Source organism: Athene cunicularia (genome assembly GCF_003259725.1).
Source record: "Athene cunicularia isolate RWA chromosome 4 unlocalized genomic scaffold, athCun1 chr4_part1, whole genome shotgun sequence".
Classification (NCBI taxonomy): domain Eukaryota; kingdom Metazoa; phylum Chordata; class Aves; order Strigiformes; family Strigidae; genus Athene; species Athene cunicularia.
Genome location: NW_020799098.1, coordinates 9,876,020 through 9,902,999, shown reverse-complemented (window position 1 = coordinate 9,902,999; position 26,980 = coordinate 9,876,020). Strand labels below are relative to the sequence as shown.

The window sequence follows — 26,980 nt, the reverse complement described above, 5'->3', positions numbered from 1 at the left end:
TTTGAATTTGAAGCTTTTGTCTGTATGATGTTAGGATTTTATTTTCCAAGACACACAGAAAGTGAAGAGCATCACAGGTCAAAAAGCCCTCTCTTGAGTCTGACTGGCGTAATGTTGGTCTTGATTAGAACAAAGCCATTAATTTTCCAGAAGAGAGGAAAAAATTGTGGCCATTACTTGTGCAAACAAATATCCTCTCTACCAAAAAAAAAAAAAAAGAACACCAAACCATGGGAAAACCACTTTTAAAATACATAGATACTTAAATATTTTCACATCCTTGAGCTATGACTGTTTTGCTGTGTCCCCCACTGGTGACATATAGTACAATGCAAAACAACATCTCCTGTGGATCAGTATAGAAGCTTCTCCCTTTACCTTCAGTACAGATAGTCAGCCCGCACACCATATGCTATGGCTGTATTTTAACAGGACAGTCCATTACCCAGTTCCACCATTCTCCAAGCCCGTTCACTCATATTTCTGCCTGCTGTGTTTCCCCAAGTCTCCAGTATCGTTACACCGCTATGATTTTAGCATGAATCTCAGATTAGTTTTAATTGTGAGAGTTTTTTTAAAGAACAGCTATTTTCATAGCATATATCCTCATTCAGTCACACACTGAGTTGAGCCTAATTTTAACAAGGGTTCTCTTCAATATCAATACCAAAATCACTTATCAGTGGAAATGAATTAAAGTACTAAAGCTAATAGATGGTGTGTCCATTTATACCCCTGGAGTATTTGATGTATAATGCTTAAGCTTTAGGAATCTTACTTTACTGTTATAAAATCATATGTACCTCTCCCTTACAGATTTGAGTTTAAGAAACTGGGTGACTGCCTCCAATATTCTTAGCTACTCAAAAAAATCGTGATTCTTGCTATGCTTTAGAAGCAAAGAGAAGTTAAAGAATAATTACTGTGATGCTTTAGACTTACTGCCTGTGTGCATCTGCAGTCTAGGAGCTATGTAACATGACTTCTTAAGTCTCACAATAATTTCAAAGCAGTGAACCACCAGGAGGTCCCAATATATATGCTTAATATTGTTTCACATTGACAAGCAGAGGTCCAGCACTCTCATTTCTTCATGTACCCTTTTGCATGTCCAGACTCATAACCTCTCCTGAAGAAATGGTAAAGGAGGAAAGGAGTGAGTGGCAAAAGAAACATGTTCAGTGCTCTTAAGTATCTTTTCCTCAAAACTCCACCCAAGGCTATAAGATTAACTGAAACTACAATTAATGACAAAAATGACTTAATGACTTAACCACTTATCAAAAGAGCAATAAAAAAATCTGCCTTTCCCCAAAGCTAAAAGACACCAAGAGCAGTGATGAGGAGGGGTCTGGACAACCCTTCCACCACTGTAATTAGTATATACATTTCTGTATGGAAACGTCACCTGTGTTGGCTCTGAGAGCAGCTATTATTCCCAGCACAGGAAATTCTCAGCTTTTTTTTTTTTTTTTTCTTCCTACTGCTTGTATAACAATGCTCTTACTGCATATATCCATCCAGGCAATACATTAGACAAGACTGAATCCCACCTGGACCTCTTCCCAAACATTATGAGACAGATAGGAAGATATTAAGAAAATAATCCTACTCTTTTTATACCCGTAACTGATTTTACTTCCACTTCAAAAGCCTACCAATGCACAGGGAATCCTGCAGACCAGGAAAAAACGTTAGAAGGTTAAAGTGAAATTATCTTCAATAAAAAGTTTGGGTAGGGAAATTTCAAGTGAGATTGTCTTTATTAAAGACAAGGTAGGGGTGGAAATCGTAACTTTAATTGCACTGTGCAACAGAATTATCCCAGGGAAAATTATATAGAAACAGTAAGAGAACAAAAACAATTAGCTCGATACTTTCATTGAAATATTATTTTTTCATTCTACAAGTTCTAACTCATATCAGAACAGATGGTCTGACAGGCTCGTTGAAGGTAACTGGGTACTGAAAACAACTCGTAACTTGCAGGAACATGTCTCTAAGGCATATCTCCACTGCTGCTGATGCCAAGCAAAACCACCAGAATTCTTAATTAAAATCAGATATTTAAACAAAAGTAGCTTTATACTGATTCTCAGTGCCCTTATTCTTCTCACTTTTGACAGTAATCAGAGATGGAAGGTCTGATGTCCTATAAACTCCAGTCCTCATTCTCCCTTGGCAAGATCTCAGTTCAGAGATGTAACCTTCAAAGCTGAGGTTCCCTTCAGAATCGTCACAGGAGCGTGTGCCAATGTCTTCCAGTTTGACTCCATCTACATCGATTATCCTGTTTACAGGGAGCTCCGTTCCAGGGTTCTCTCTCACACCAGGAGAATTGAAGCTTCTGCTGGTCTTCACTCTGTGAGAGGTCTGCTCACAGGAGCTTCCTGAAGATCCTTGTGAATCTTTCTTCTTTCTCTGGTTTGCACCTAGCCAGAATTAAAACAAACAAACAAACAAAACAAAAAAAAGGGAGAGTTATATATCTTCTGTTTTTAGCAGTTTTCAATACTGCAGCCTCGTCTGAGGTCCTAATGGTAGATAGTCAGTTAGGCTATTCCTCCACTCCATCAAGACTTATTGATGTTACCAAGTAGGTAACTAAACAGTAGATCTCAAAGATAAATTTAAAATGTTAATACCTGTCTTAATTTAGCATGTTTCAGATTTTTTTAAAAAGACTCCGTTAAAAATAACTACTTAGTATAAATGTGTAGAGCTTCTACTGGGGCAGAGCGGGAGATGTTCCTTGACTTGCAGTGGTCTCCAGTACCAGATCTCTGCTGAGACATTATTTTTACTTGGCTAGAGATTAATTCTCTAGCAGGCTAAGAAAAGATGATTTGAAGTTGCAGTTTACTGTCCGGAACTGCAGCCAAGCAATTATGGGCCATGGTTTACAGGACAACAATAAATAATGTTCTGAAAGGCTTATACATTCAACAAACACCTGAGTTATGTGCGATTTTAACCTTGAAGTTTCTTTTTGGTACAGTGATTCTAAAATCACAATTGTTAGGATTTGAGGTTATTCTCTAGATCTATTCATACAAAGTCATCCCAAATTAACCCTAGAGTAAATCCTTGAGCTCCCCAAAAGGTAATTTTGTGTTTGGGGTGACACTGCAAACTGCTAGGCACTTCTTAAAGCAAATGCAGACAAAGCTGTTTGGCCTGTTTCAACAGGCAACAAGAAGGGAAGGATGAAGAATGGGTTGATTTCATGATTCGCACTATGGTTATCAACACGATTTCTGTAGTTGAGGTGCCCCCACCGTAATGATATAAAAAGTGGAAAAATTTTCAGGGACAGAGAACTGCTTTTATTATACCAACTGATAACCAAGAAAAAGTAGAGAAACTGTCAAGGCACAAAGGGGTTCCATTTCATATTTAGTTTCTTTTTTCCACATATAGAAGCTGGTCTTTTAAAAGATACCATCTTACCTGACATGCCTTACTGAAAAAAGTTTTAAACTTTTTGTCACAGTACACACAAGTGCCTGACTAGCACATTTAACCACACGAATCCCATGAGACTTGTGTGGTTAAATCCCATAGATGGCTTTGAAAACTTTTATTTGTGTTTGTTCCACAAAGTGATGTATACAGCTTTTTGCAAGAAAAATAAATTTCAATGTATAATCATTGTAATCAAGAAAATTTTGATATGGAGAAGGGAAAAAATGCAAATGAAAAGGACAAAAAAAGCAATTTCATACTGCTTCAACCAAATTATTCCAGGTTCCTCTCAAGGGTTAAAGTTTTCTATTCAATGAAGTTAAAATTCTAAATGGTGGAATATTATTTTAGTGTTTTAGCTACAGGGTAGCCCCACATTAATAATGTGGATATTCCACATCAGGAATGCTTGCATTTTTTCACATCCAGATCAATTAGATCAAACTCCAAACAAATCAGCTGAGCAATAGCAGAGAGAAGGCAGAAAGCTTTCTCAGCCCTGGTAGCCCAGCACGACTTCAGCCTACTAAATTACCACTAACATTTAATGGGACTCTATTATGCTTCATCTTCCTACTGCAGCTGAACACTGGCTTAATTTTAACTGCTCTTTGCATGGCTGTGGTGTAAAATGCTATTCTTCTATTCTAAAATGTTTCTCTTAACATGAATTGTACTCTTGATCTTTTTAATTGTACCGAATTGTACTCTTGATCTTTTTAATCTACTATTCTGTGTCCTTTGAGGAAGATCTCTAATTCTCCTTTCAAGTTTGTTTAAAAGATACACTAATTTCTAAAAAGCCATACTATGATAAATTAGAAATGGTTTGCACTGACAGAGCATGAGTCATCCAGTTGTCCTAGCGTTGAGAATACATCCTTCTACTAAATGTAATGTAAAGAAATAACTTTGATGGTGGTGTAAGGTCTCCTAGCTCTGTTGACTTGAATAAAGTTGGGACACTTTCCACGGTCAGAAGATACAGCATTCATTAACAGGGCACAAAAGATGAAAGAGCTGGAAACTCCTACAGAGGAACGCTATGGAATGTGTAAGTATTGCTGTATTTATTTGGTTGCTAAGTCCTTCCACAGCTAAATATAAGAAATGCCATTAAGTCTTGGAATTATGGTGTTACTGTGTCACCACATGAAGCAACTGGTCTTGCAAGTTGTCTAATAGGAACAAAGCAAAAATAAGGTCAGTTACCTCTCAGGCTTCACAAGACATAAGCCCATCTGAAGAGGAATAAATCCGTATTATGGGCAAGTTTTTATATTAATGCCCTTTCAGGAGCAATCCCTCTGAAGCATCTAATAAATTACTACTAGAGGCAGGACAGTAACAGACAGGACTTATCTAAAATACTGGTTCAAAAGAACGTGGAATTACTAAGAGGTGATACTGTGAAGATGGCTTTCCTTTTCCTAGCAGGGTAAAAAAGATCTTGGCTCATCTACAACAAAAGGAAGATGATTTCAAGAGTAGCACTACACTGAAAAAATATTTTAATGTGCTTTTTTCCTCATTTTTAAAAACTAAGTACTTATGCACAAACTATTTAGCACAAATAATAGGAGATATTCCCCAAACCATCTTGTGTGTAAATGTATCCCACAAGTTTTAAAATAGACTCAAAAGTTGCATATACTCAGTGGAGCTTTTTACGAGGCTTAAATGATGCCCACAACACTTCTACACTGGTCTCCTCACACTCTCTTTCTGTGTAACTAATATCTGAGCAAACTCTGCTATGCAGGGCACCATCTAAGGTGCAGAGAGCTTTCACAGATAAAATTTCTCTTCACATATCCTTGCACTAAAGTGATGAAAACCTTCATGGATATCTCTGCAGATTGCTTTGCCTTGCATAAGGGATGTCAGGAATTATATTACAATTTCCCAAGCCTAATCTCTCCCATGTCCTACCTAACTTCAGAAGGGAAAGGAAGCCAGTGCTTAGGGCAGTAGTTGCACAGATTATTTTCCAAACAGACTGGAACAGCATAATCACGCCTATTGGTAATCTTCACCCTCCCCCTGCTAAGCATTTCTCGCAACTCTAAGGGAATTTTCCCAGGCATCTGATCCCATTAATATGTTCCAGCTGGTTTAAAGATGGGATGATGCATGTCGTCTTCTGTCATTAAACTGGAGATGTCCTGTTCTACAGACTTGCAGCTGAATGACTGCTTAGAAGGTTAAGTGCACCGGTTTGCATTTTTCAAAAGGTTAACAATCAGGTGCTCTTTTGGTTTATCTCCTGACTTCCTTTACCAATATTCCTCTTTTTCAGGTATTCTGATTTTGTGTATTATGCTCAAGCTCTCTGAATTTAACATTATGATTACACAAAGTGTCTTCACATAGGAAGACAAAGATGGATTTTTCTTCTTCTGTATAAAATATTCCTCAAGCTATAAGATCTAAACAAGATAACAGAAGACATGGTCCTCAAAGTAGTTTAGGATCAAGGGAACATTTGGCCAAATTCCAGGCAAAGGTAAGGTCATAAAAAACCTGGAAATTTCAGGAACAGCATTAACTGTCAAATGTAGATGATAGGATCACAATAACCATAACCCTAATGCAGATGCCTGGGATTTAAAGGTCCATCCATAACATCTTGCAGGGATACTGTTTATATACCAGAATTATTAGATCCATTTATTTTCAACGTGCCAAATTTGAGTTATGATTCACTTCTTAAAGCATAATTTAGATCTGATCACAAATTAAGCACCTATAGCTTTAAGTGATCAATACTCAATACAGTTCCATCCAAACCATATTTATCTCTCGTTATAAAAGCAAGATGATTAAGTTTCACTGCAAGAGATGAGCTCTGTATTTGAAAGTCCATACTTGGTGGATTTCATATATGACAATGTTAAATTCTATTCCAACACTATTCTTTTCCAACAACATCTCCATATAGACAGACACCTCTTCTATGTAGATTCAGCATTTCTCTTCGCAGTCTACCTTTGCTAAAATCCTACTGTTCTTGTCAAAACCAGTTACTACTTAGATGGCTCTCAGTTCTACTGAAAGATAGCAATACTCTGCTGACTTCTGTACCATTGATTCCAGGCAATCAACTTCTAATGTCAGAGAGGATCAGATATTCAGTTAAAAAGCATGAGTTTAATGATTCTGTGCTGCCTTACAGCAGGTAAGAATCTGTTTGAAGTATTTCATACTTACAATTCCTGTGAAAAGAAGTCACCAGAACTTTCAGGAACAATTCCTGGAATTGGTTATTTACTGACATATACCACCCCCAACTGTAAACAGCCATTTTCAGTCTCCAAATTAATAAGACTCTGCTGCGTTCTTTAATGCGAAAAGGTTGGGCAGATACTATCCTTATCTCTGATTCCATAAAACAACCTGTTGTAAGGTGACAACATGCTGCCTGAGAGAGCACTTTTTTATATGAGACTTAAAAAAGAAGCTTTCTGATGGTCACTTTGGCAGGGGGTGTTCACGTCAACGTCCTGGAAATACTTCAGTAGAAGTAACTCCCTCAAGATACAGGTAATCTTGCAGCTTCATTATGTGAAAGACACTTCTCCCTTCATGTCCTGGACTGTTGGGAAATGGTACTTCAAAATTTTAGCCTTCCCAGATTTGGATTCTTTTAAGTAGTAGATAAATTACTTCCACACTGGCTGGTATACTGTCAGTACTGTAAGTATTTTTTAAAAAAAGTTGTGATTTATGCCTCCAGAGGGAAAAGAATACTTTACATTTAAGATTTAGAATTCTGCAGGTTAAATTTCCTTTAACAGTTTCCTTCATCTCTTCAACTAAAACAACACCGAGGAGAAAAAAGGATTTAATAAAAGATATCTACCTACAGTTTATGCTAAATCTTTTCAAAGGAAATCTGACTTTAAATGGTTTATTTCACTTGCATGATGAAATAGCAACTGCAGCATATGCTTGGTGCCTTAAAATCTGACTCAGGAACAATGAAGGCATCAAGCTCGGAAATGGATTATTCTACAAAGAGCGATACTCTGCATTACCAGTCTATTTACTTGTGTCCAGGGAATTTTTGGAATACATTTGTAGTGTTAAGTTTAGAAAGACAGGGTGGATAGAAATTCTTCCATTGCATTCATCTCAAAAGCATTCATAAGAACAAAGCACTAAACATTATTCAGAAAGACAAATCCTGAATATTACAAAAAAGAGGGAGCTGGTATGACTACTACTGCTCACCAGTGGCATATATAATCAAAAAAGGAAACACTTCAAACTGTGTTTGCTGAGGGCAGTGACCTTTTATATACACGGCTGCAGCAGCTGCTGAAGGGAACTGCACACAACATTTAAAATCCAGGAACAGTTCAACAATAAATAAAAGTTCTGGATTTTGATCCCAACTGACATGCGTGCCCTCAGTAACACTAGCCAGTTTTCTTAAACTTTTTCTCCACTGCTAAAATTGAAATAATTTTTGAATACTTTCTGAGCAGCAGACACGACAAAACACCTCTGCAACAGTCTACAAGTATTCAGCCCTCAGCTTGATCTTCCAGTATTTTTTGTTAACATTCATTTTGCTTTTCCATCAGTACTTGGTAACTGAAGGTTTAATTATTGCAGAGAGTAATATGTTGGGAAATGGTGGATTGAATTACTTGAATCGGTTGTAATTTAATCTGCCATTCATTGTTATTTTTCAATTAAGAAATTCTAAAATGTGGTTTAGCAGTGCTTGCAGTTACATTTCAACTAATAATTCAACGAAGTACATTTCATCACCCAAATGTAAGCCATGTGTTTGCATAGGTCTGGTTTTAGCTTGTGTGCATTTGGTTCAAAGAGCAGTTGTGATTTTTCTAACATTTTATCTAGTCAGTGAAAAAATCTGTAATTCTTTCTAAAATGCATGCCTTGCTGTTTGACTGAAATAAGCTTACATTTCAAATAATGATTCCTCAAGGCCTTCCTTGCTTCCTGGTTGTCCTACTCATAACATAACTCTCCTTCTTTGTTTATTATTGATCTCAGTCATGTACTACATGCAATTGTCCCATTTAATCATAATCTGATTAAAAGAAGATTAACAGATTCTGGCCTTAGTATTACTGGATCCCCACAAGTACTTCTTTATATTGATCCAGAAACCAATTATGTTCTATAAAATTACACAGGACCAGTCAGGATGTAATTAACTCCAGGACAACAGCCTTTGATAAAAATAACAATTTACATTATTTTTACAGCTTTTAAGTCATAATCCCTTCCTCTTCTTACACTTTTATTTATGTTTTCATTTATGTGGTTATCTTGATTTACACGTGAAACACTGCTGGATTATGTCTAAAATATGCCACATGAATTAATGGATTATGTAAAATATTAATTATATAAAATATTATAGAATATGTTACAAAAATAAAGGTTTCTTTTTAATTTTTAAGAAATATGCATGATCATTTTTAATCTCAACTATCACAAAGTTTATTGCACTTGGAATTCATTACCCTTTCAACTGAAAAGTTTAGAAACCAAAAAGTGAAAGTCACAGAAATACCGCTGATATTATCTGATCTCTATTCCTCAGTTGTAGCATCCCGCGTTCTCTCTGTGAATAGTAAAAAAGAGCAGTTGGGAGGGTTTTTTTGTCTTTGGGAACAATAGCCAGCCTCAGGCTCTGAGAGTCCACCCTGACATTTCATTTCTGCATAATTTATCTTTCAAAACAAAAACATCCTAGCACTGGTATTAACAATCCCATTTCTGAAAGAATTCTTCCCAATAAGAAAAGAAGCAAGTTTATTTTGAGGATACGATTGCCCATCTATTTCAGAAACAAGCGGTGTCTTCAAAAAAGTTAAGTAACTCTTTATCTTCCATAGCCATATTATCAAAGCATAATTCCAGAGAGTTCAGCATACTTTTGTTTTCTCCAGCTGGCTCCCTATCTTAACCAATGACATGATATACCTATCAAAAGGGAATTTTGAATAAACTCTTTATTCGACTGAATTGCTGGATCAAGTTTAAAATAATCTACTCAAAAAAATACTTTCCTACTTGGTAGGCAATAATTCCATTGACTGTAACCATAATTTCATTTTAAGAATACTTCTCACCCTAAATGCAAAAAAAAAAGATATATTTTTTTTAATAACAGAAGAAAGAACAAATTGATGGAATCACATCTGTAGCCTGTGCACCTCTGGTCTGGATTGCTGCAAATTGTCCTAAGGATGAAATGGTACTCCCTGAAAAAAACAAATTGCTACTAAGACTACATACCCACCTACTTTGTAGTAGAGGCAACAATCACAGTGAACAACTCACAGGCCCCAGTGGAATACTGCTGAATAAATAATCTAAGGTAAGGCCTCTGGCTTAATATTCACAGCTCTTGAAAGGACTAAAGGTTTGAAAGACTGCCTGTCCCCATGACAGCTACTTTTCACTTGGATAACGAACGTGCCTAACCCCCTGGGAAAAACTGGACAACATTCAAAGTACCCAGACTATACCATACAATTAACAACAATAACAAAAAAAAAAACAACAAAAACAAACAAACAAACAAACAAAAACAAAAAACACAAAGAGATTAAATCAGTATCAACACTTTCAAAAATTAATGCATCACTTGAGGTTAATTACACCACACAATAATTATTTCTTCCACAGATGGGTACCACTACCATTAGAAGTAGAGACATGAAGTAAGTACATTTTGGAGTTAGTCTTCAGATTCCAGAAACCCCTGATTTTTAAAGTGGGAAATTTGCCAGAACTAGCAGACCTACTCAAAAATAAAAAACATTTTCTCTAAGTGAGTAACACAAGTAGAATTAGTAATGATCTTGTGTTGCGAACTGATTTACTTCACAGCTAAATATTACTGCAGTATAAACACATTTTACTCAAGAAAGTTAAGATCTGTGTTTGAAAAATTGTTCTCAAAAGCTCCAAGTGATGCAAACCTCATTTTGCTCTTTTCATTACATTGTTCATATTCTGCATTCTAGATCTTCAAGTGAAAAATACAACAAGAGTTACCCATTACAGGGATGGATCCTGGCTTGGCTACATCAGCCTGCGGTTAGCGAATTGCTCCCTGCAGAATATGAGGGTCTACCTCATCCCCCCAGCCCTTTTCCCAGTACATACAATCCCAATGTATAAAATCCCAGTGCACAGTGTAAGCATACGCGTCATTTGCCTTTATACCAACCTGAAACCAAGACTACAGACCTCTTTAAATTATTGTAGTCATTATTTTTTATCCCAACATTTTAATTCAATAAACCAATCAGAAATGTATTTCCCATTGATAGGGGATTATGAATGGAGAACCATTAAAGCACTTAAAAAAGCAACCATCATTAATGATTTAGTCCTTTGAAATACCGATTCTTGACTGGAGATGAGTTTCCAGCATTCTTTATTATCATAACTGTACATCACTGAATAGTCTTTCCATGCAAACACCATGAAATCATGAAGAGAGAAAAGTTTTGTTTCAGCCCATGTTTTTTCCATAAAATCACCGTTCTTGTGTAGAATACAGTTCCCATAAAATAGTAGTGTACTGTGAGAAGAGTGTAAAATAGTGTATTCAGTAAGGTTGTAGCAAAAAAGGGAGGTGTTTTACATCTTTTAGACTTTTGTTATTCCTCAAAAAAAAAAATCTGGTTTGTTGCAAAGCTAAGAGAAACTAAAATTTTAGTTTTGCAAAATTATTGTTTGATTACTTAAAGATCTCTCACAGTGACTGTGACAGAAAAATAAAACAGAAACACCAGTCAAAGAGTAGACCAGTTGGAATACATGAAAATTAAAATCTCTTTAAAAAAAAAAAATCAATTCAGTATGTAGAATATTTGTGGTGGAAAAGCCTGAATATTTTAAAAGGGGAACTGCCACAGGACTTTCAACTGCTTTTTCTTTCACGGAGGCCCACGACTACGTGGGAACACAGTGACTTTTGGAAAAACTACATTTTCAGCCCCCAGAACACAATGAGACCTAGGTAACAGCACGACGAGCCTCTCTGCAGTGTTCTTGTTTTGGTTTTTTTTTTTTTTTAAATTAGGCTTCACAGTACTGTTAGGTAGGACCCATCTCTAAGAATGAAAAGGGCAGTGCAGTCTCCAGCGCCCATCCAACCCTTCATGTCTTACCCAAGATTACCAAATAAAGAGATTGTTATATTGGTTACTCCACATCAAATGAACTGAGATGACCAGCTCATTTCTTGAAGACCAGGGAAGAATTGCTTTAGTTTAATATAAGAAGAAAAGTGATGAATATAAAGTTTAGCCCAAGAACCCAAAGACAGAAGAGACTCTCCTTTCAGGAGTTGCTATTATGACTCATTTAAAAGAAATCTGTCTTATCTGCCTTCTGGTGCACATGCCAATGCTATGGATTTCACATGTGACCCATCAGCATCTCAAGACAGCATTTGCCCTCTGATATGATACTATTAACAAATATAACATTTGCATATTTGTCTCACTGTAATTGCTAGTTCACATATATTAATCTGTTTGGTATTAGAAGATAATTTCAATCAGAATTCTTAATCCAGGACTGAAAGAACTGTTTTTAAATAAAGAAGAAAATCAAAGCTTAAAACCAGTTTGCGTAACTAGGTCTAGAATTTATTACTCCTGAGAGAACAAAGATACAAAATACATGTGAAAACTACACAAAGATTTCTACAAAGTAAAAAGTAGAAAGAGGGAAAAGGGAAAGCTACAGTTCAGTGGTTACACAGAAACGTATGGCATGCATTAAAATATTGTAAATTCTTGAAGTTTTTTTTTAAGTGCAAATGGTTTTTTTAACAGTTCTCACTTGAAAAATATGCAAATTGATACCTATGTGTACACTTGTCAAATTATCAGAAAGACACCAACACAAACCTATGCATATACACATCAATATGTCTGAAGTACATTTTGTGGTTTTGTTATTCGTAGGCACTGGTTACAAGTCGGTTCAATACTCAGTTTCAGAAATTAAGTGGTAGTGCTTATAGAACATTTCTCAAATACTACTAATAAAGGAATTTTTTTTTTTTAAATACCAAGAGGATGTAATAATTTGCATTGCCATTTATAAGCATTCAACAACCGAAGAAGTATTTACAAATCATCAACCATACAGATAAAGAACAGTATCAAATACTCTGTGTAAAAAGATAAATAATTAAAATGTATATTCCCACATCACAAAGAAATGTGATCATACAAATTATGGCACCATATGTTTGTGAAACATCAAAAATAAATGTAGCACATAGATACCTCTTCTTATATTTTACATTAAAATGTACAGTATAATGACTGTAAAATGTCAATGTCACAACACCCATTGTCTTCAAACTCTTGTTTCTGGTAATAGCAATTATTATTAGAGTCTGTGTTTATAAAGAAATACCATACTTCAGCCTTGGGCTAATATTGCTCTGTGATATTGCTAAACCATGAAACTTACATACTAAAAAAAGCTATATTTTCTTTATTTTCTTTAAAATTATCTAATAGAAAGAGCTATTTGACATGCGAATATTCGGGGAGAAAGTGTGGTAGATGCAATCTGTTTCTCTGTCTAGCAAAGCATGGGTTAAAAAAACCTAACATTTTTACTTTTAGTCACAAATATGTAATTTATTAGAGAAATATTTTTTATCCATTTCAAATTTTATTCATAAACAGCGCTGTAATTTTCAACACATAATTAGGGTTCCCGCTAAAGCACTTAAACTTCCAAACCCTAATCATGTATCTCATTATGACAAATGGATCAGAAAATCTGGAACACAACAGTGCCATGGAGCTCAAAATGCTGATATCCTGTTTTGTATTCCTAGGGTAAAGAATGAGATAATTATAGCATATGGATGTATTTTAAAGGTTTGTCTGCATGTGTCCATTTTTGGTCACACGCCAAATCCAAACAAAAGTACATTATTAAAGGCAACCAGAAGTATTACAGTTAGCACAGACTAAGGCAATGAAAATTTTTTTTGTAAAAAAAAATTAAGGTGCAGAGAGAATTTTTTCTTGTTTTAATGGGTGCCAAATACTGATTAACAGTGCCAAGGAAAAGTAGTTTTACATAAAAGGAAAGACTATTAAAATCTAGAAATACCTGAATTGGATCTTTGAAATCCAGATTTTTCCTGATTACCTGCAAAAGGAGTTGGGGGTGGGTAGTTGGCTTCTGTGAGTTTACTGACGTCAGATGGTGGTGTTGGTGGTGGCGGTGGTAGCAAAGTGCTGTTAGGGCTACTAATATCTCCTTCAGCCACAAGAGTCAAGTCTGCCACATTCTCATCATCTACCATCTGTATGCCTTCAGCTTGCAATTCTCTCGACTGCCTTTTCCATATTGTTGCATTGTTTTCCTGTGCATGCGGAATCGGAGACAATGCAGTATTAAAAGGAACACTGAAAGTCTTCTGACTATGAAGTGCTGTCAAAGCAGATTTATGCTTATTTTCTGAGTGACCCATTTTCTTAACTGAATTTTCATTAAAGTTTTGTAGAGATTCCTGTTTTCCACTTGGTGATGTACATCCATCCTTGCCATCATTTTTTGAAACTCGCTTGTTGAGGCCTTTAGAGCCTGTGGGAGTAGATGAGGATGGTTCTGGTCCAGTGGGAGGTAAACGAAGAAAGTCAGGAAGAATAAGGTCTTCTTTCCTTAGCAGTCCACGTTGGTCATCTGCTCTGTTACTTTGAGCTTTGGATATGAGTTCAAAAAATTCTATTGGGGAAAAACCCAAAATTGACAAGTTTTTGTCAGAAAGTGCAATGTCATTAAAACGTAAATTTTCAGCACATTTACTTTCCATGAAGATCTTCAATTCTTTCAATGCTGCCTTGAAATAAGATCCCATGTTAATGAGGAACTTTTTCAATTGCAGCAATGTTCGCTAGCATCACTATAATTAAGATCATCAGGATTGCTATTGTAAGAGTTTTGCAGTTTAGAACAGCTGCAATTCACTGAGCCTTGAACACATCTTCTATTTTATGCAGTTAATAAATCTGTACACATACACATAGGATTTTTTTAATTCTTTATAAAAAACAAGGCTCTTGGTCTTACTGACAATGGGTGCACATTTTTATATTCTGGATGGTTTTTACCCTTCATAACCCAAAAATAGCCATGCCATTTGAAAGTTCAAAGATTCAAAATGTTGCAAACTTCCTTGTTATATTGAATTTCTCTCAGTTTAATAATATTTTATCACAGTTTAAATTCAATTCATAGTGTAGTTTTAATCCAGGATGTTATCATCACCGGGCATGATCAGATGATGATTTAAATAACCCCATTTTACTTTGTGCTGCAATGAACCAGTAGCATGCAGGTAGTCAATGACCATTAAAGGAGCCATTAGTAAAAGGGATGGGGCAGCTTTTCATTGAGTTTTAAACACAATTAGAAGTGATTTTCTGATCATGTCCTTAATGATGTCCAATGGTTTAATGTTTCTCTATATAAATAATATTCATAGTAAATCACCACTGTTCTAGAAAGTCTCAAAACTTGGCAACAAGAAGCGTATCAATCATAAGCCAAGAATTATACAACTCCTCAAAAAAGAAACATCACAACAATAAACGAACTCTTTGGTACAAAACATATAAAAATACGGAATTCTTAATATAGGGTCTCTATATATCCTAATTTCTCAGTAAGACAGCATTGAAACTATGGAATATTAAAGATGCTTAAAAGGGCCATCTCCAACAGATTAATTAAAATCAATAGTTTCAACCCAGCTTATAAAGACTGTTTGAAACAAAAGTCATTACAAAATGAAGTACAGTGTTAGTATCAGTTTTAACTTAGCATAATATGAAGTCACACACTTGCACTTGTATGACCTTATTCCTAATGTATTTGTAAAAATGATTTTTTAACATGCTTTGTCAAACGTCATGAAATCTGAACGTAGCCAAGATGGAAGCTTCAAAATGCTTCTTATTGCCAAAGTTTTGCAAAATGGCGGTATGCATATTAAAACATGCAACATTGCTAACGTGAGTCATACAAAAAAGTTCCTTTCTGAAATTTCAAACTTCATAGAACAGTTGTTTTTGGTTTTTTTTCATTAAAAAACGGTCTACAACATTTGGTATGTATTTTCCGAACTTGAACAAATTTCACAAAATTCAAAATAAAATGTGAAAGCCTCGAATTCTGAAGTTTTCAAATTATGTTAATGTTTTACTCAGCCCTAGGAAGAAAAATGAAAATATTAAAATATGGAAAACAAGTTAACAAAATAGTAAGCAACAGAAAATAATTTCAAATGTACTGATATCTTGTAATAACACATATTAACAAACATCTACTTTGCAATAAAATGTTTAACCACAGCATTTTTTTCAATTCCAGTCAGTGGACATTTATTCACAGATGAACATTCATTTGCTGTATAACTGTGCATAACCAGGTTTTGGATATGCACAGTAGGTAACACCAGCAGTAAATTTTAATCTGTGGGTAAAATATGTCCTCTGGTCTTGTTCTACTTGGGAAAAAGGGGAGGAATGTGTAGTGCTAACAAGACAGATAATTGCTTCAGTTAATGCCTTAGGGCAGAGGGTGGTATGTCAAGATTTCTACTGCTACACTGTTTTTATTCTTCTTCCTCCCATGGACATCTTTCTATAAGACAGCAAATTCTGTTACGAGTTCTTTTCCGGTGATATCATGAAAACTATTAAGATGTAATTGAAGGTAAAAACAGAACTCAGAATATACAAGATTACCTAAATAACCTCTTTGCTTATTTCTACTTCTAACCACCTCTTTGGAGCAGTTATTGAATATAAACCAAGCTTTCACTCTTGCCCATCACAGCTCCTCCACAGTCATCAGACTGTACTCCCTGACTGTTACAGAGTTCAGAAGAAAATTTTCAAAAATTCTTACCTGAGTAAGTTAGGGTCTACACCATTGTGCAGAATGCCTCTCAGTGAGTTGAAGACTTTTATGTAAAGGTGAACAGAAAGGCAAGCTTCTACATGGCTTGCAAAGGGTATCAAATGGGATATTCAACTGCAGTTGAGTAACTAATTCCTTTCTATCTTACTGGAATTAGGCAGCTTTCACTTTTGAAAATCCCACTAGGCACCTACCCCTGTCTTTGGGTATTCTTAAAATTTTACCTTCAGCTTCAAAAACTTCACAATTCAAAACATGGTATTGAACAAAAATATAAGGATCATGGCTATGATTTTCACAATGCAGTATTAAACACATGGTACCTTTTCCTACACAGATATAAAATTCTCATTTTTCTAAGACTACTTATGTTAATACGTAAACTATAAAGTTCACATACCCTCTGCTTCATCCAAATTTATTTTCTGACATTTTTTTTTCCCAATCTTTGCAATAGAGTCTTCTCTCTTTGACAGCCGGACTTCCCTAGCATTTTTTCCATTTTCGCCTTTCATTTTGATAGAATTAGACTTTCCTAGAGTTCTTCCCTCTCCCTGCATTAGAAGGAAAGTTAAGGTACTACTTAAATTTAGGCTACATCATTGTGTACATAATATGGTCTAAGTGAATAAAAAAGTTATTTTGAAAACATATTTCTCTAACACCACCACAACAAGTATTTTAATTTAATTTTGATTACTGCAAAGAACATTTGCCACAGTAGATCCCAAAATTGTATAAACAAACACAATACTCTTTATTCTGAAGAATTCACATTACCAAAAGGGCCTTTGAATTTCAGAGTAACTCAAACATTTTCAAATATAGATAAATCAATGAGACACAAAACAACAAATACAACACAGTGAAAGGGCTATTTGATTCATCACAAAGTTCTCACAAATAAATGCTGTTGACAGTGGAAAAATACCAGATGAAATAAAGTTATACTCAATCTAGTTACATAATTTGGCTGATTCAAAATCATAGATGAATGCAGCTTTTAGTATAGGATTCCAGAAGGAAACAAAAGATGATTTAAGGGACAAAAATCATTGCAGAAGACTTACAGTAGACACTTGACTTCTTGAAGTAGTTACAGTTGCACTCTGTTTTACGGATGCACCTTTTTGTTTATCTGTAAACACTGAACATAAACATACCTTCTGTAACTACAAATTCATAATTTTTTAAAAAAGTAATATTTAAGTGAAAATGATGCACAAAACAGATTTTTTGCTTTATAATTTCTCAAAAATGTACTCAGAAAATAAGTGAGCACAGTTGATATCCCTGATACTTTTCAGTCAAAACCTACCAGAATCTCCCTCTCATCTTCAAATTTTCCTAATGTTATCAAGTATTTTTAAAGATGCTGAAGTTTCATTTAAGATCTCCTAAATTTTCGGTTCATTTAGATCAAGCAGCTTTTAAAATCTCAGCTACTAATTCAGTTTGTAATTCTCAAATCTAGAATTTAAACAAGAAAAAAACATTCAGCAGAAAAGATCATTGAAAAGTCATGTTGTCGCTTTTCAACCTGCTTTGTGTATCATTTTCTAGACATTGCCATATTGTCCTTAACTTCAAAGTAACTAAACAGCTCCTTCAAATTACATCTGCCTACAACAAATATACTAACCAAAGACTGGGCTGCAAACACAGAATCATGGCCCTTTTTCACATATTGCCACAGAATGAGCCTACTGCTACAAAGATCCTCTATGATTTAGGCTTTTATAGCAGCTGGCAGCACACAGCATTACACTTTTAATCCTTAAGGTAACTGCGAGAGTATTATCTTTTTTCAAAATTGCAATTGGTTCTGTTTCCTAGAAAAATGACAAATCTGATTCTCCTCAATACCTCCATCTTTATTCTGCTAGAACTTTCCCAAAGAGGATCTCTACTCTAAGTCAGTTTAATTTAAACACATCTAAATTCATTTTTAAAACTAAGTGTTCTATATCTAGACAAAGGTCTCCTAATGAAACCAAACCTTTACTCGCAAGGTGACTTACCTTATTCTAGCATGTTAATTGTGACAAAAGATTGTCAGCTGTTCAACTGATTAACTTCGATTTTTCAAATTATTTTGTCTGAAGAAATCACAAATTATGTCCTTTTGAGTATTATCTCCAGAAATCATCACTTAAACCGGAGATGTAGGCTCTGCTACTTTCTCATGTTGAAGAAGGGTGTTATCATAGCAGTATATATAGCTGCTGTACAGACTGCATCTGTTTTATTTATACAGAATATTTCTTATGAATTAATTGCCAAATTCACAGAAGATATTTGGCATTTTATTCTCATTATTATTACTAGGCACTATGACCCTAAACGTGCGTGTGTATCTATGGCTGAGTGCAAGCACATTATTCAAGTATTAGCAGGGCAAAATTTCTTACAGCAACAGTAAACTACTAGCTATCAACAGATGAATTTAATTTTCAATCTTTAGAAACCTCACTCCTTTGTAGTTAAAAAGAATATATGCTACATGTGACATACATAAATGTAATCACATTTATCTCACCTTTGCATCAACAGAAAAAACTCTAATTAGAGTCAGGTTTTATGAAACTGACGACATCATAAATAGAAGCTTTTATGCCAACTTACCTCTACCCTTTGTTGGCTCTCTCTCATCTAGAACAACCCGCTGACCATCCAGATTAGATATAGGGACACCAAGATCAAGTGGTTCCTGCTCACCATTCTAAAGTCGGATCACAGTTTGTATATAATAGAGAAAAAGCTGTTTTCAGAACGAATATAGGTAGTTTGACATTTTTTGAAAGAAAATGAGCAAAGCATTTTTACACTTCAGCGTAGCCTCAATTTATCTTTCTTCTACCACTCTAAAAATGTTTATTTCATTTGTGTAAAACTACCTTGATGACAATGAGTTTAACCCATTTATGTGAGAGGAATGTTATTTGGGGAATAAAAAGATAAAAAGAGAAAAAAAAAAATCCAATTTGAAAGCATGCACAAATACTCTAGGACCATTCGTGTGCATGTTACTAATCATATTTTTCAGAAGAAGTTTGATATTATTTTTATTCCAAATTGGTTGTATTTTGTTAAATTTGTAATTTTATTAAATGAAGTTATTTTAAAAGCATGGACTAGGTCAACCAAGACAGTATACATATTAGAAATACCACAAAAGTAACTTTCCATTCCTCAATATTCCAGCCAAGTGTTTAGTAGTGGAGAAGTTAAATCAGTATGCTTCCATATAAATTTTCTGCAAGGGGATTTGAGGAAGCTTTCATGATTCCCAGGATAATGGAACAATAGCTTTAACTAATCTCAATCAACTTTCCCTGGCTAATATTGAGAAAACTTGATCTCTGGAAGAATCTAAATTCAGGGTCTACTATTTAGTATGTTGGATTTATTCCAAAGGAGAATATAAAACAGACACAGACTAAAGCTTTGAGGTACTTACTATTAATCGTAATGGTCATGACTACTTGTATACTTTCATCTCAACATGTAGTTATAAATACAGATTTAAATACCTAATTATATGGACAGGAATAATTCCAGGGACTATCATATGATCTTCTCCAGACAAAAAATACTGCAGCTTGAATTACATCAAAAGATACTTACTAGTCTTGCCACAAGTTCATTAAGATTTAAACCATATTTTGCAACCACAGGCCTTAACACCTCTGTTACTGGTTTGGTGGGTTTAGCCTTCAAACCAACTGATCGATTGATTGGAACAAGGTCCAGCCTGAAACACACCAATAGTAACAATAAATATTAAATATTCCAATAAACATAATGTACAAAATATTTAAAATCCAATCTACAGCAAAATTATATTAATTTACAGCTAGTGACCCTGAAACTTCACTAGCACAAACCTATCCTGACCTGAAGGTAATAAAGCACTTTTAATACAAATAAAACTTCCACTGTTTCACTCGCCAGAGCTAAGAGAAGACATAAGCCAACCTAATTGCATGGTGATCCTCAGACCAATTACATACGTTCCACAGTACTTTCATCTTCACAGTGAGATTGCTCTGACCATTCTGGTCCAGTAGCGCTTCCAAAGTGACTCCATGACTGTACTACATCTTTGGATGAAAGAAAAATATTACTTCCCACTTCCACAAGAGAGATTCACTATGTCCTATTCATTTACCTGAGATAGGCCTGGACAGGAATTTTTATTTTTATTTCTAAGCATAGGAACAAATACACTGGAATACCAGATGATGTTAATTTCTGGTTAAATGTCACCATATCACAAAAAACTGCTGTAGGAGAAACTTATAAGCAAAAGCTATAAAAGTAACTCAGTTGGAATTTAAAGGATAAAGACGGCCTTATTCAATGTTTATTATGCAATTTTGTATCATTTCATCAAAACAGCAAAAAAATAATAAAGTAAGAAATTTTTTTTTAAAACCCACACAACTATTCCATTCATGTCTATTCCCCTGCACAGAACTGTGACTAGTTTTGTTGTTTGCTTGGGTTTTTTTAATGTTCTTCATCTGTGCCCTGATTCCTCCATAATACCCACATTTGACTATAATGGCACTACAGTATGAAAACAAGGGCAGGCTTATTACTAACAAAACTATCAGAAGAAATGTGTATCATCGGAAGAAATTAAAGTTATTAGTGATTTTGTCAGTCATGATTAAATGTAAACCCCATCTTTTCTCTCACACAAATTACTTTAATACAAAATGTTTAGTTTTAATGACTTTTCCCTTCCACAAGAAGCCTGAAACTTTGCCTTTCACATTTTCTTTGACTACAACAGCTACTAAACAGAAATGATCGATTTTTATCACTGATAGATAATTGACAGAAGCGGCAGACATTCAGGTATCCAAGTACATCCACACAGTATTTGTCTTATGTCTGAATATATTCCAAATATTTGAGTATTTTTGCTTACATAGTGTCTACACACAGAAGGAAATAATGTAGAACATGTCTGCATGTTCTGTTTTAATTAACACACAAGTAACATATGGTACTGCCTACTTGAAGTTCCTTTTTAATTTGGAAACTCAAACTCACACCTAATAAAAGACTGCTCAATCTCAATTTTAAAATTGAATATGCTATGCCATATTCATTAATCTGAAGTGTGCTTAAATAGAAACTAATGCTACTTCCTAAAGAAAAGTAATATAAAGCCAAAATGATGAATACCTGACAAAATAAATTTTATTCACTTCAAAAGTGCAATGCAAACATTCTATTGCATTACTTTTTCCTGAAATAATTATTTTAGGAGTTTTCACAGCACTGGTTTCTGTTTTTAGAATTTAGGAACATTAAAACATTTTCCGGCATTTTGGAAAAATATTGGAACAGATTATTTTGAAAAAAATGTAAAATAAAAATTACATAATACTAAATATATAATACTGAATTATGTTATACCCACATTAATAATATTATAACATTGGCTTGTTTAAGATTCAGGGTTATAAATCTATACTCAGATGAATTTATTTTTATACAATTAGTCTTACTGTAACCTGCCAGTTAGGCACATAATTACCGATGTAACCAAACGGGAACATGTAATCAATAAATATATTCATTTAATCTTAAAGGCTTTTTTTTTTTATTGTTGCATTTAGGATTAGACTAGGAGATTTGCAGTTCAATTTCCGTCTCATTCTTGTGCTGCTTCAACCTACTAATCATGTTTGTTCCTGATGTGGAAGGTCCCTCTGGGCCTGCAGATCTGTCCTATACGCTTGTTGTTCACAACTGTTTCAGCTTGAGCAGTTAGACATCATCATAATATTTAAGCGTTCCTAAACTAGAACATTGGCAGCAAAATTCCATTTGTATCCAAGACAGCAATCCAGAAAGGTTCCTCTTGCAGCAATTAAAACTTACCAGGTGCTGCTCTACTCGTTTGAAACGTTCCTGTAGGCCCATATTTCTCCCATTGATCCTTACCCTGTTGCCCTCACCTGAACTACCTTTTAGAGGTACTCTAATCTCACCACTACCTGTAGAGGAAGCACTGAGCAGCTGGCTCTAAATCTAGGAGACACCAGTGGCTAAATGTAGGTAGGATATCTAATTTACGCACTTGTGTAACTCACACAATCCCCATGCTAAATGCATACCTCTTGCATAAGTGTTATTGCAATCCAAGGTAAAAATTGACTCTTTAATAGAAACTCAAACTGAGTTAACTGCAAGACATAGAAGTCAATCATTTTTGGTTACCAATATTAGGTCACCTTCCTTTCTTCCCATGAAAACTCTTTGCTTGATACTAAGCCCTATTTCTTCTAATGTGCCTATGCAATGAATGGGAACCTTAGATCCCTTAAAGCTGGACTCTGCATTACAATCTAAGATGCGCTGCATGGCTAACTGGATTTTTTACTGCATTCAGACAAATTCTTTTCTGCATTAACTGCTGGTTTGCTGCACAGGTCACTGACAATATACTTCAGTGCGCTTACAAAAAGTAAAATGGAAAATGGGGTGGAAAATGCCAGAGGAAGGTAGTGTTTTTGACTCTTACCGAAATAAAGTGCGTTTTTCTAAACGTAGGTCCCGAGACTCCAGGATGCTACTGTCTTGGTGCAATACAAGTGGCTAGAGAGCACATGACAGGAACACAAGAAAAGAGAAATTAATTTTAAAATATATTAAAAAAAACAACTGAGTGGTTAAAAAAACCTTTCTGATAAATCAGAAAATTATTAATATAGGTTGTATACATTCTGGTGGATATTCATTTACAATATGCAACATAATTAAAGTGTCTTTTGGCTACTTGTGAGACACCAACCAAATTTCAACTTCCACTGGAGTCAGCTGGTATTCAGGGACTCAGTGTTTTAAAACAAGTCTAGGTCTTTCAGTTTTAATAAATTATTACATAGAATGATGCATTAGAAAATATGACAAGTTAACAGTCTTTAAAAGATCTAAAAATACGGGCACATAATTACGCACATTCAGTGATTTTTGTCACTGTGATCATCTAGACTGATCATAAGCACAAATTTAAGAAAATAAAAAGTTTCACAGCCACAGCTTCTCTCTGAATTGGAGATACTTCTGTGGAATAAGACCCATCACCCATCACCAATGTACACTGCTGTCTTGGAAATTTTCCTCAATATTAAAACACGTACCTTAACTCTGGCATGAATTAATCTCATTCACCTTTGAACAACTGAAAGGTATTATGTTTCTTTGCTTTAATGAAGTATCATCTACTACAACACATTTGTTTTCTTTGCAGATGCTTTCATCCATTCCCCTGGATAAACTACATGGACTAGATACCTAAATTAATTATAAGGAAATCCTTGTCATAAGCTCTCTTCTGCTTCCTGTAATGTAGATACCAGAACCAATCACAGTACTCCACCAGTTCTACGTGCACTAAAGTTCTCCCTCAATTAACTGGCATTGCCAATGTAAACCTATAGGTAGAACCGGGAGATATATATTACTGTTGAGAGAACAGAATTCTTTATTAGTAAAATGAGTATGAAAACACTTTGAAAAAAAAAGCACAGGAATACACAATACCTTATCACCTCCAACTAAAAAAAGGTCCACTGCAGCTATGTTAAAGCCATGTTTCTCACAGAGCCCAGATAGCACCTCTTTGATAGAGAATCCGGATTTAACAGCCATTTTGCTGGATGAACCATCTGGAAGGTTTATACAGCAGTATTTGGTGGATTTCTCTTTATCTGGTACAAATGCAGGTAATCTTGAGGCTTCAGACTTGACAGGAAAAAGAAAGAAAAGTTAGTGGCCAATGAGAAAATTAGGAATATGCATAAACTTTTAGAGTCTGTACAAATCAAACCAAGTCAAACAATCAAACCAAGAAGCATTCTTTCTACCATGTTTACAGTTTAGAAATCCTTCCAAATACCACAAATATCAGGTAAATTTAAATCCTGAAAAAAACATGTTTAGATAAAGGTAACAGCATTTCACAAATCTAAATGTATTTCAAGAACAGACTAAGTTTTAGACAGTGTGTAAAGCCAGTTACAAGATTCTCAAACTATAGAACTGAACTCCTAATCCAAACACATAAAAAGAAAATAAAATCTTATTTAGCTTCCAAACAGTTAAGTGGCTATACTCAATAATGACCCACTGATGCAAAAATGGCCATTGGCACATTATAAATCAACACTTAAGTGATGAGGAACACGTTTAAACATCAAGTTCCTCAAACAATTTCCTCTTCTTTTAACATTATCTGAACACTATACATAAAATACACCACAGAGAAATTAAAATATTAAAATAATTCACTTAATGCCTTTCTTAAAAAAAAATTGTGGAACTAAAAGTACAATGCTATATGGGTTAAGGTTAAAGGGCAGACCACTAACCTTTCTGCTGTAGTAACAGTAGATTAGTAACACTACTAGGAAATATCAAAAGTATCTTTGAAAATTTAACAAAAAGCTCACTTAGAACTTTAAAAAGACACTACAAAAATACTGTTTTCAACAATCTTTTAGGGTACTAATCATGCTTTTTCTCTTATCTTTAACTTGCTGCTTCTCATCCAAATAATAATTTTCTGAATTAATCAGTTGGAGTAGGAAAGAAAAGAGGGGTTGTTTCTTTAGGGGGGCTTTGCATTTTCTGTTTTTCTAAGATAACACTTTCCTGCAATAGAAATAAACATGACTGCCAAACTTTCTTCCCTGATCAATATTTGTAGCACAGGCAAAATTACACCGCTGCTAGAATCTAGTCTACAAGAGGGATATCAAGAGTACAAAAAAAACTTTAATTTTTTTTTTACATATTTTTCCTTCTTATCAATGTAGTTAAAATAAATTTCAAGTATTATATCTATGTTTTATGATTAATACTGTTCTAATTTTGCATTTCATTAGTTAGACACTGCAAAAGTAGAATCTAATGGTTAAAAATCAAGTGCCTTCACTGAATATTTTCCTACATACTATGACAAAATTACAGTGTTTGCAATGAAATTCCTTCGCTCTCTTTTCTCACATTTTAGAAGCAGAGTTAAGTCACCATGACAAGAAGAAAAACTCACAACTTTAAAAAAACAGAGAGGAAAGAAGCACAACAGACACTGGTACCACGGAAATTTTATTCTGGAAGTTTATTGGTGCCTGAAGTTAAGACAGACAAGATGCAAATGATATCTTTCTCTTCCAAGGACAAAATAAGAAGCAATATATGAACACAATCTCTATTAAGTTTCTAATATTCTATAATTGCTTAATATTACATCTTACCCTCTAACTGTATCACTTAAAGACCCTTTCTAAAAGGGTCTTTACTTCAAACATGTAACTATTTCAAACAAATTACTTTACACTACTTGGAAAATTAGTAATTCACTGTTTACACTGCTTCCCCACTTCTTCATTATTAAGAGACAGCCATTACCAAGTCAAGACTAGCAGTTGATGACATGGAGCCTTGTGATTCCCGTCTGTATGATAATCCATTGGACTGAATAGAATCTGTTTGTGGAAAGAATCAACAATCAGTAAAAAGGCTTACTTTTATTATTTATTACAGAAATACAGAAAACAATTTCAAATATTATCTTCTGTGGTGAGAACAATAATTTTTTTCATTAAAGGAAAAAACACCACATCTTCATACTGTGCACTGAAGCATGGAAAACCAAAACAATATTTGGTCAAGTATTTCTTGGTTATGTAACCCTTGAATAACTGCTCTTGGTTTTATACTAAAAGAAAAAAAAAACACACCAAAAACCAGCAAAAATATTTTCTTTCATCTTAAAATGTTTTTAAAAATTTAAAAATTATTCTGCCTCCAGATATTTTTGAAGGGAGGTATTTTTAAAGTGTAAGTATGGTATTAGAAAACTAAAATCTAAGACAATCACTAGTCACATTCAGAACTTTAAGTCTGATGCAAATGCCTCTGATGTCTTTTGACATACAAGTAGAATGAGAACACTTAAACTATTCATATGATCAAAGATATCTTGTGGGTCTGGGCCTTTTCTAGAAAATAGAGAAGAAGAAACCACAGTAACAGTATGGTCCAAATTTGGTGCTTCAGTGGAATTTCTTTATTATTTTTAACTCAGTGGAATGAGTTAATTCAAAACTTTCACCTCTTCCTTTAGAGGCCATGTACAGATGCTTTCACAGGGAAACTTCATGAACAGTTAAGTAAGAAAACAGCAGATTTCGAGGGTTTTTACAGCTTTGACTCTTCTTTTTTCATTTTAGTCAGGAAAGGTGGAAACAGGTGTGTTCAAAAGTGAACATACCTCTGTGGTACTAACAGAAGAAAGAAAGGTAGAATAATGCAGATGGAGGAATTTTTAAATAGCTGTAACTACAGCATTACTTGCATGTATAGCTCCTGAACTTCTCTGTAAAGAGTTGAAATTATCTTACTATAAATATAGTAGCGCTCTGCTTGAAAAAGCAATTGCCAGCACACAGAAATGCAGAGTCTACTGTAAAGCAGAAAATAAGTCTCTTGGAAATCAGTAAAAGCAAATTCAAATATTTGC

The 26,980-nt window shown here is 34.5% G+C and overlaps 1 protein-coding gene across 4 annotated transcripts in view; it reads right to left on the bottom strand.

Annotated features, from left to right (window-relative positions):
• Positions 1-1,438: 1,438 nt before the first annotated feature.
• Positions 1,439-26,980, bottom strand: part of RGS12 (regulator of G protein signaling 12) — an 84,781-nt gene continuing 59,239 nt past the window's right edge. For 3 of the 4 annotated variants that reach the window (XM_026847078.1, XM_026847081.1, XM_026847082.1), the window contains 9 exons: positions 25,867-25,943; positions 23,998-24,198; positions 22,976-23,049; positions 20,059-20,185; positions 19,057-19,153; positions 17,502-17,578; positions 16,832-16,985; positions 13,615-14,232; positions 1,439-2,432 (listed from right to left, as the gene is read on the bottom strand). In XM_026847078.1, coding sequence (XP_026702879.1) covers positions 2,068-2,432; positions 13,615-14,232; positions 16,832-16,985; positions 17,502-17,578; positions 19,057-19,153; positions 20,059-20,185; positions 22,976-23,049; positions 23,998-24,198; positions 25,867-25,943 — 1,790 coding nt within the window. In that variant the 3' untranslated portion in view covers positions 1,439-2,067. Of the gene's footprint in view, positions 2,433-12,103; positions 13,330-13,614; positions 14,233-16,831; positions 16,986-17,501; positions 17,579-19,056; positions 19,154-20,058; positions 20,186-22,975; positions 23,050-23,997; positions 24,199-25,866; positions 25,944-26,980 lie in introns of those variants that run through there. The other variant, XM_026847080.1, reaches the window with a different exon arrangement.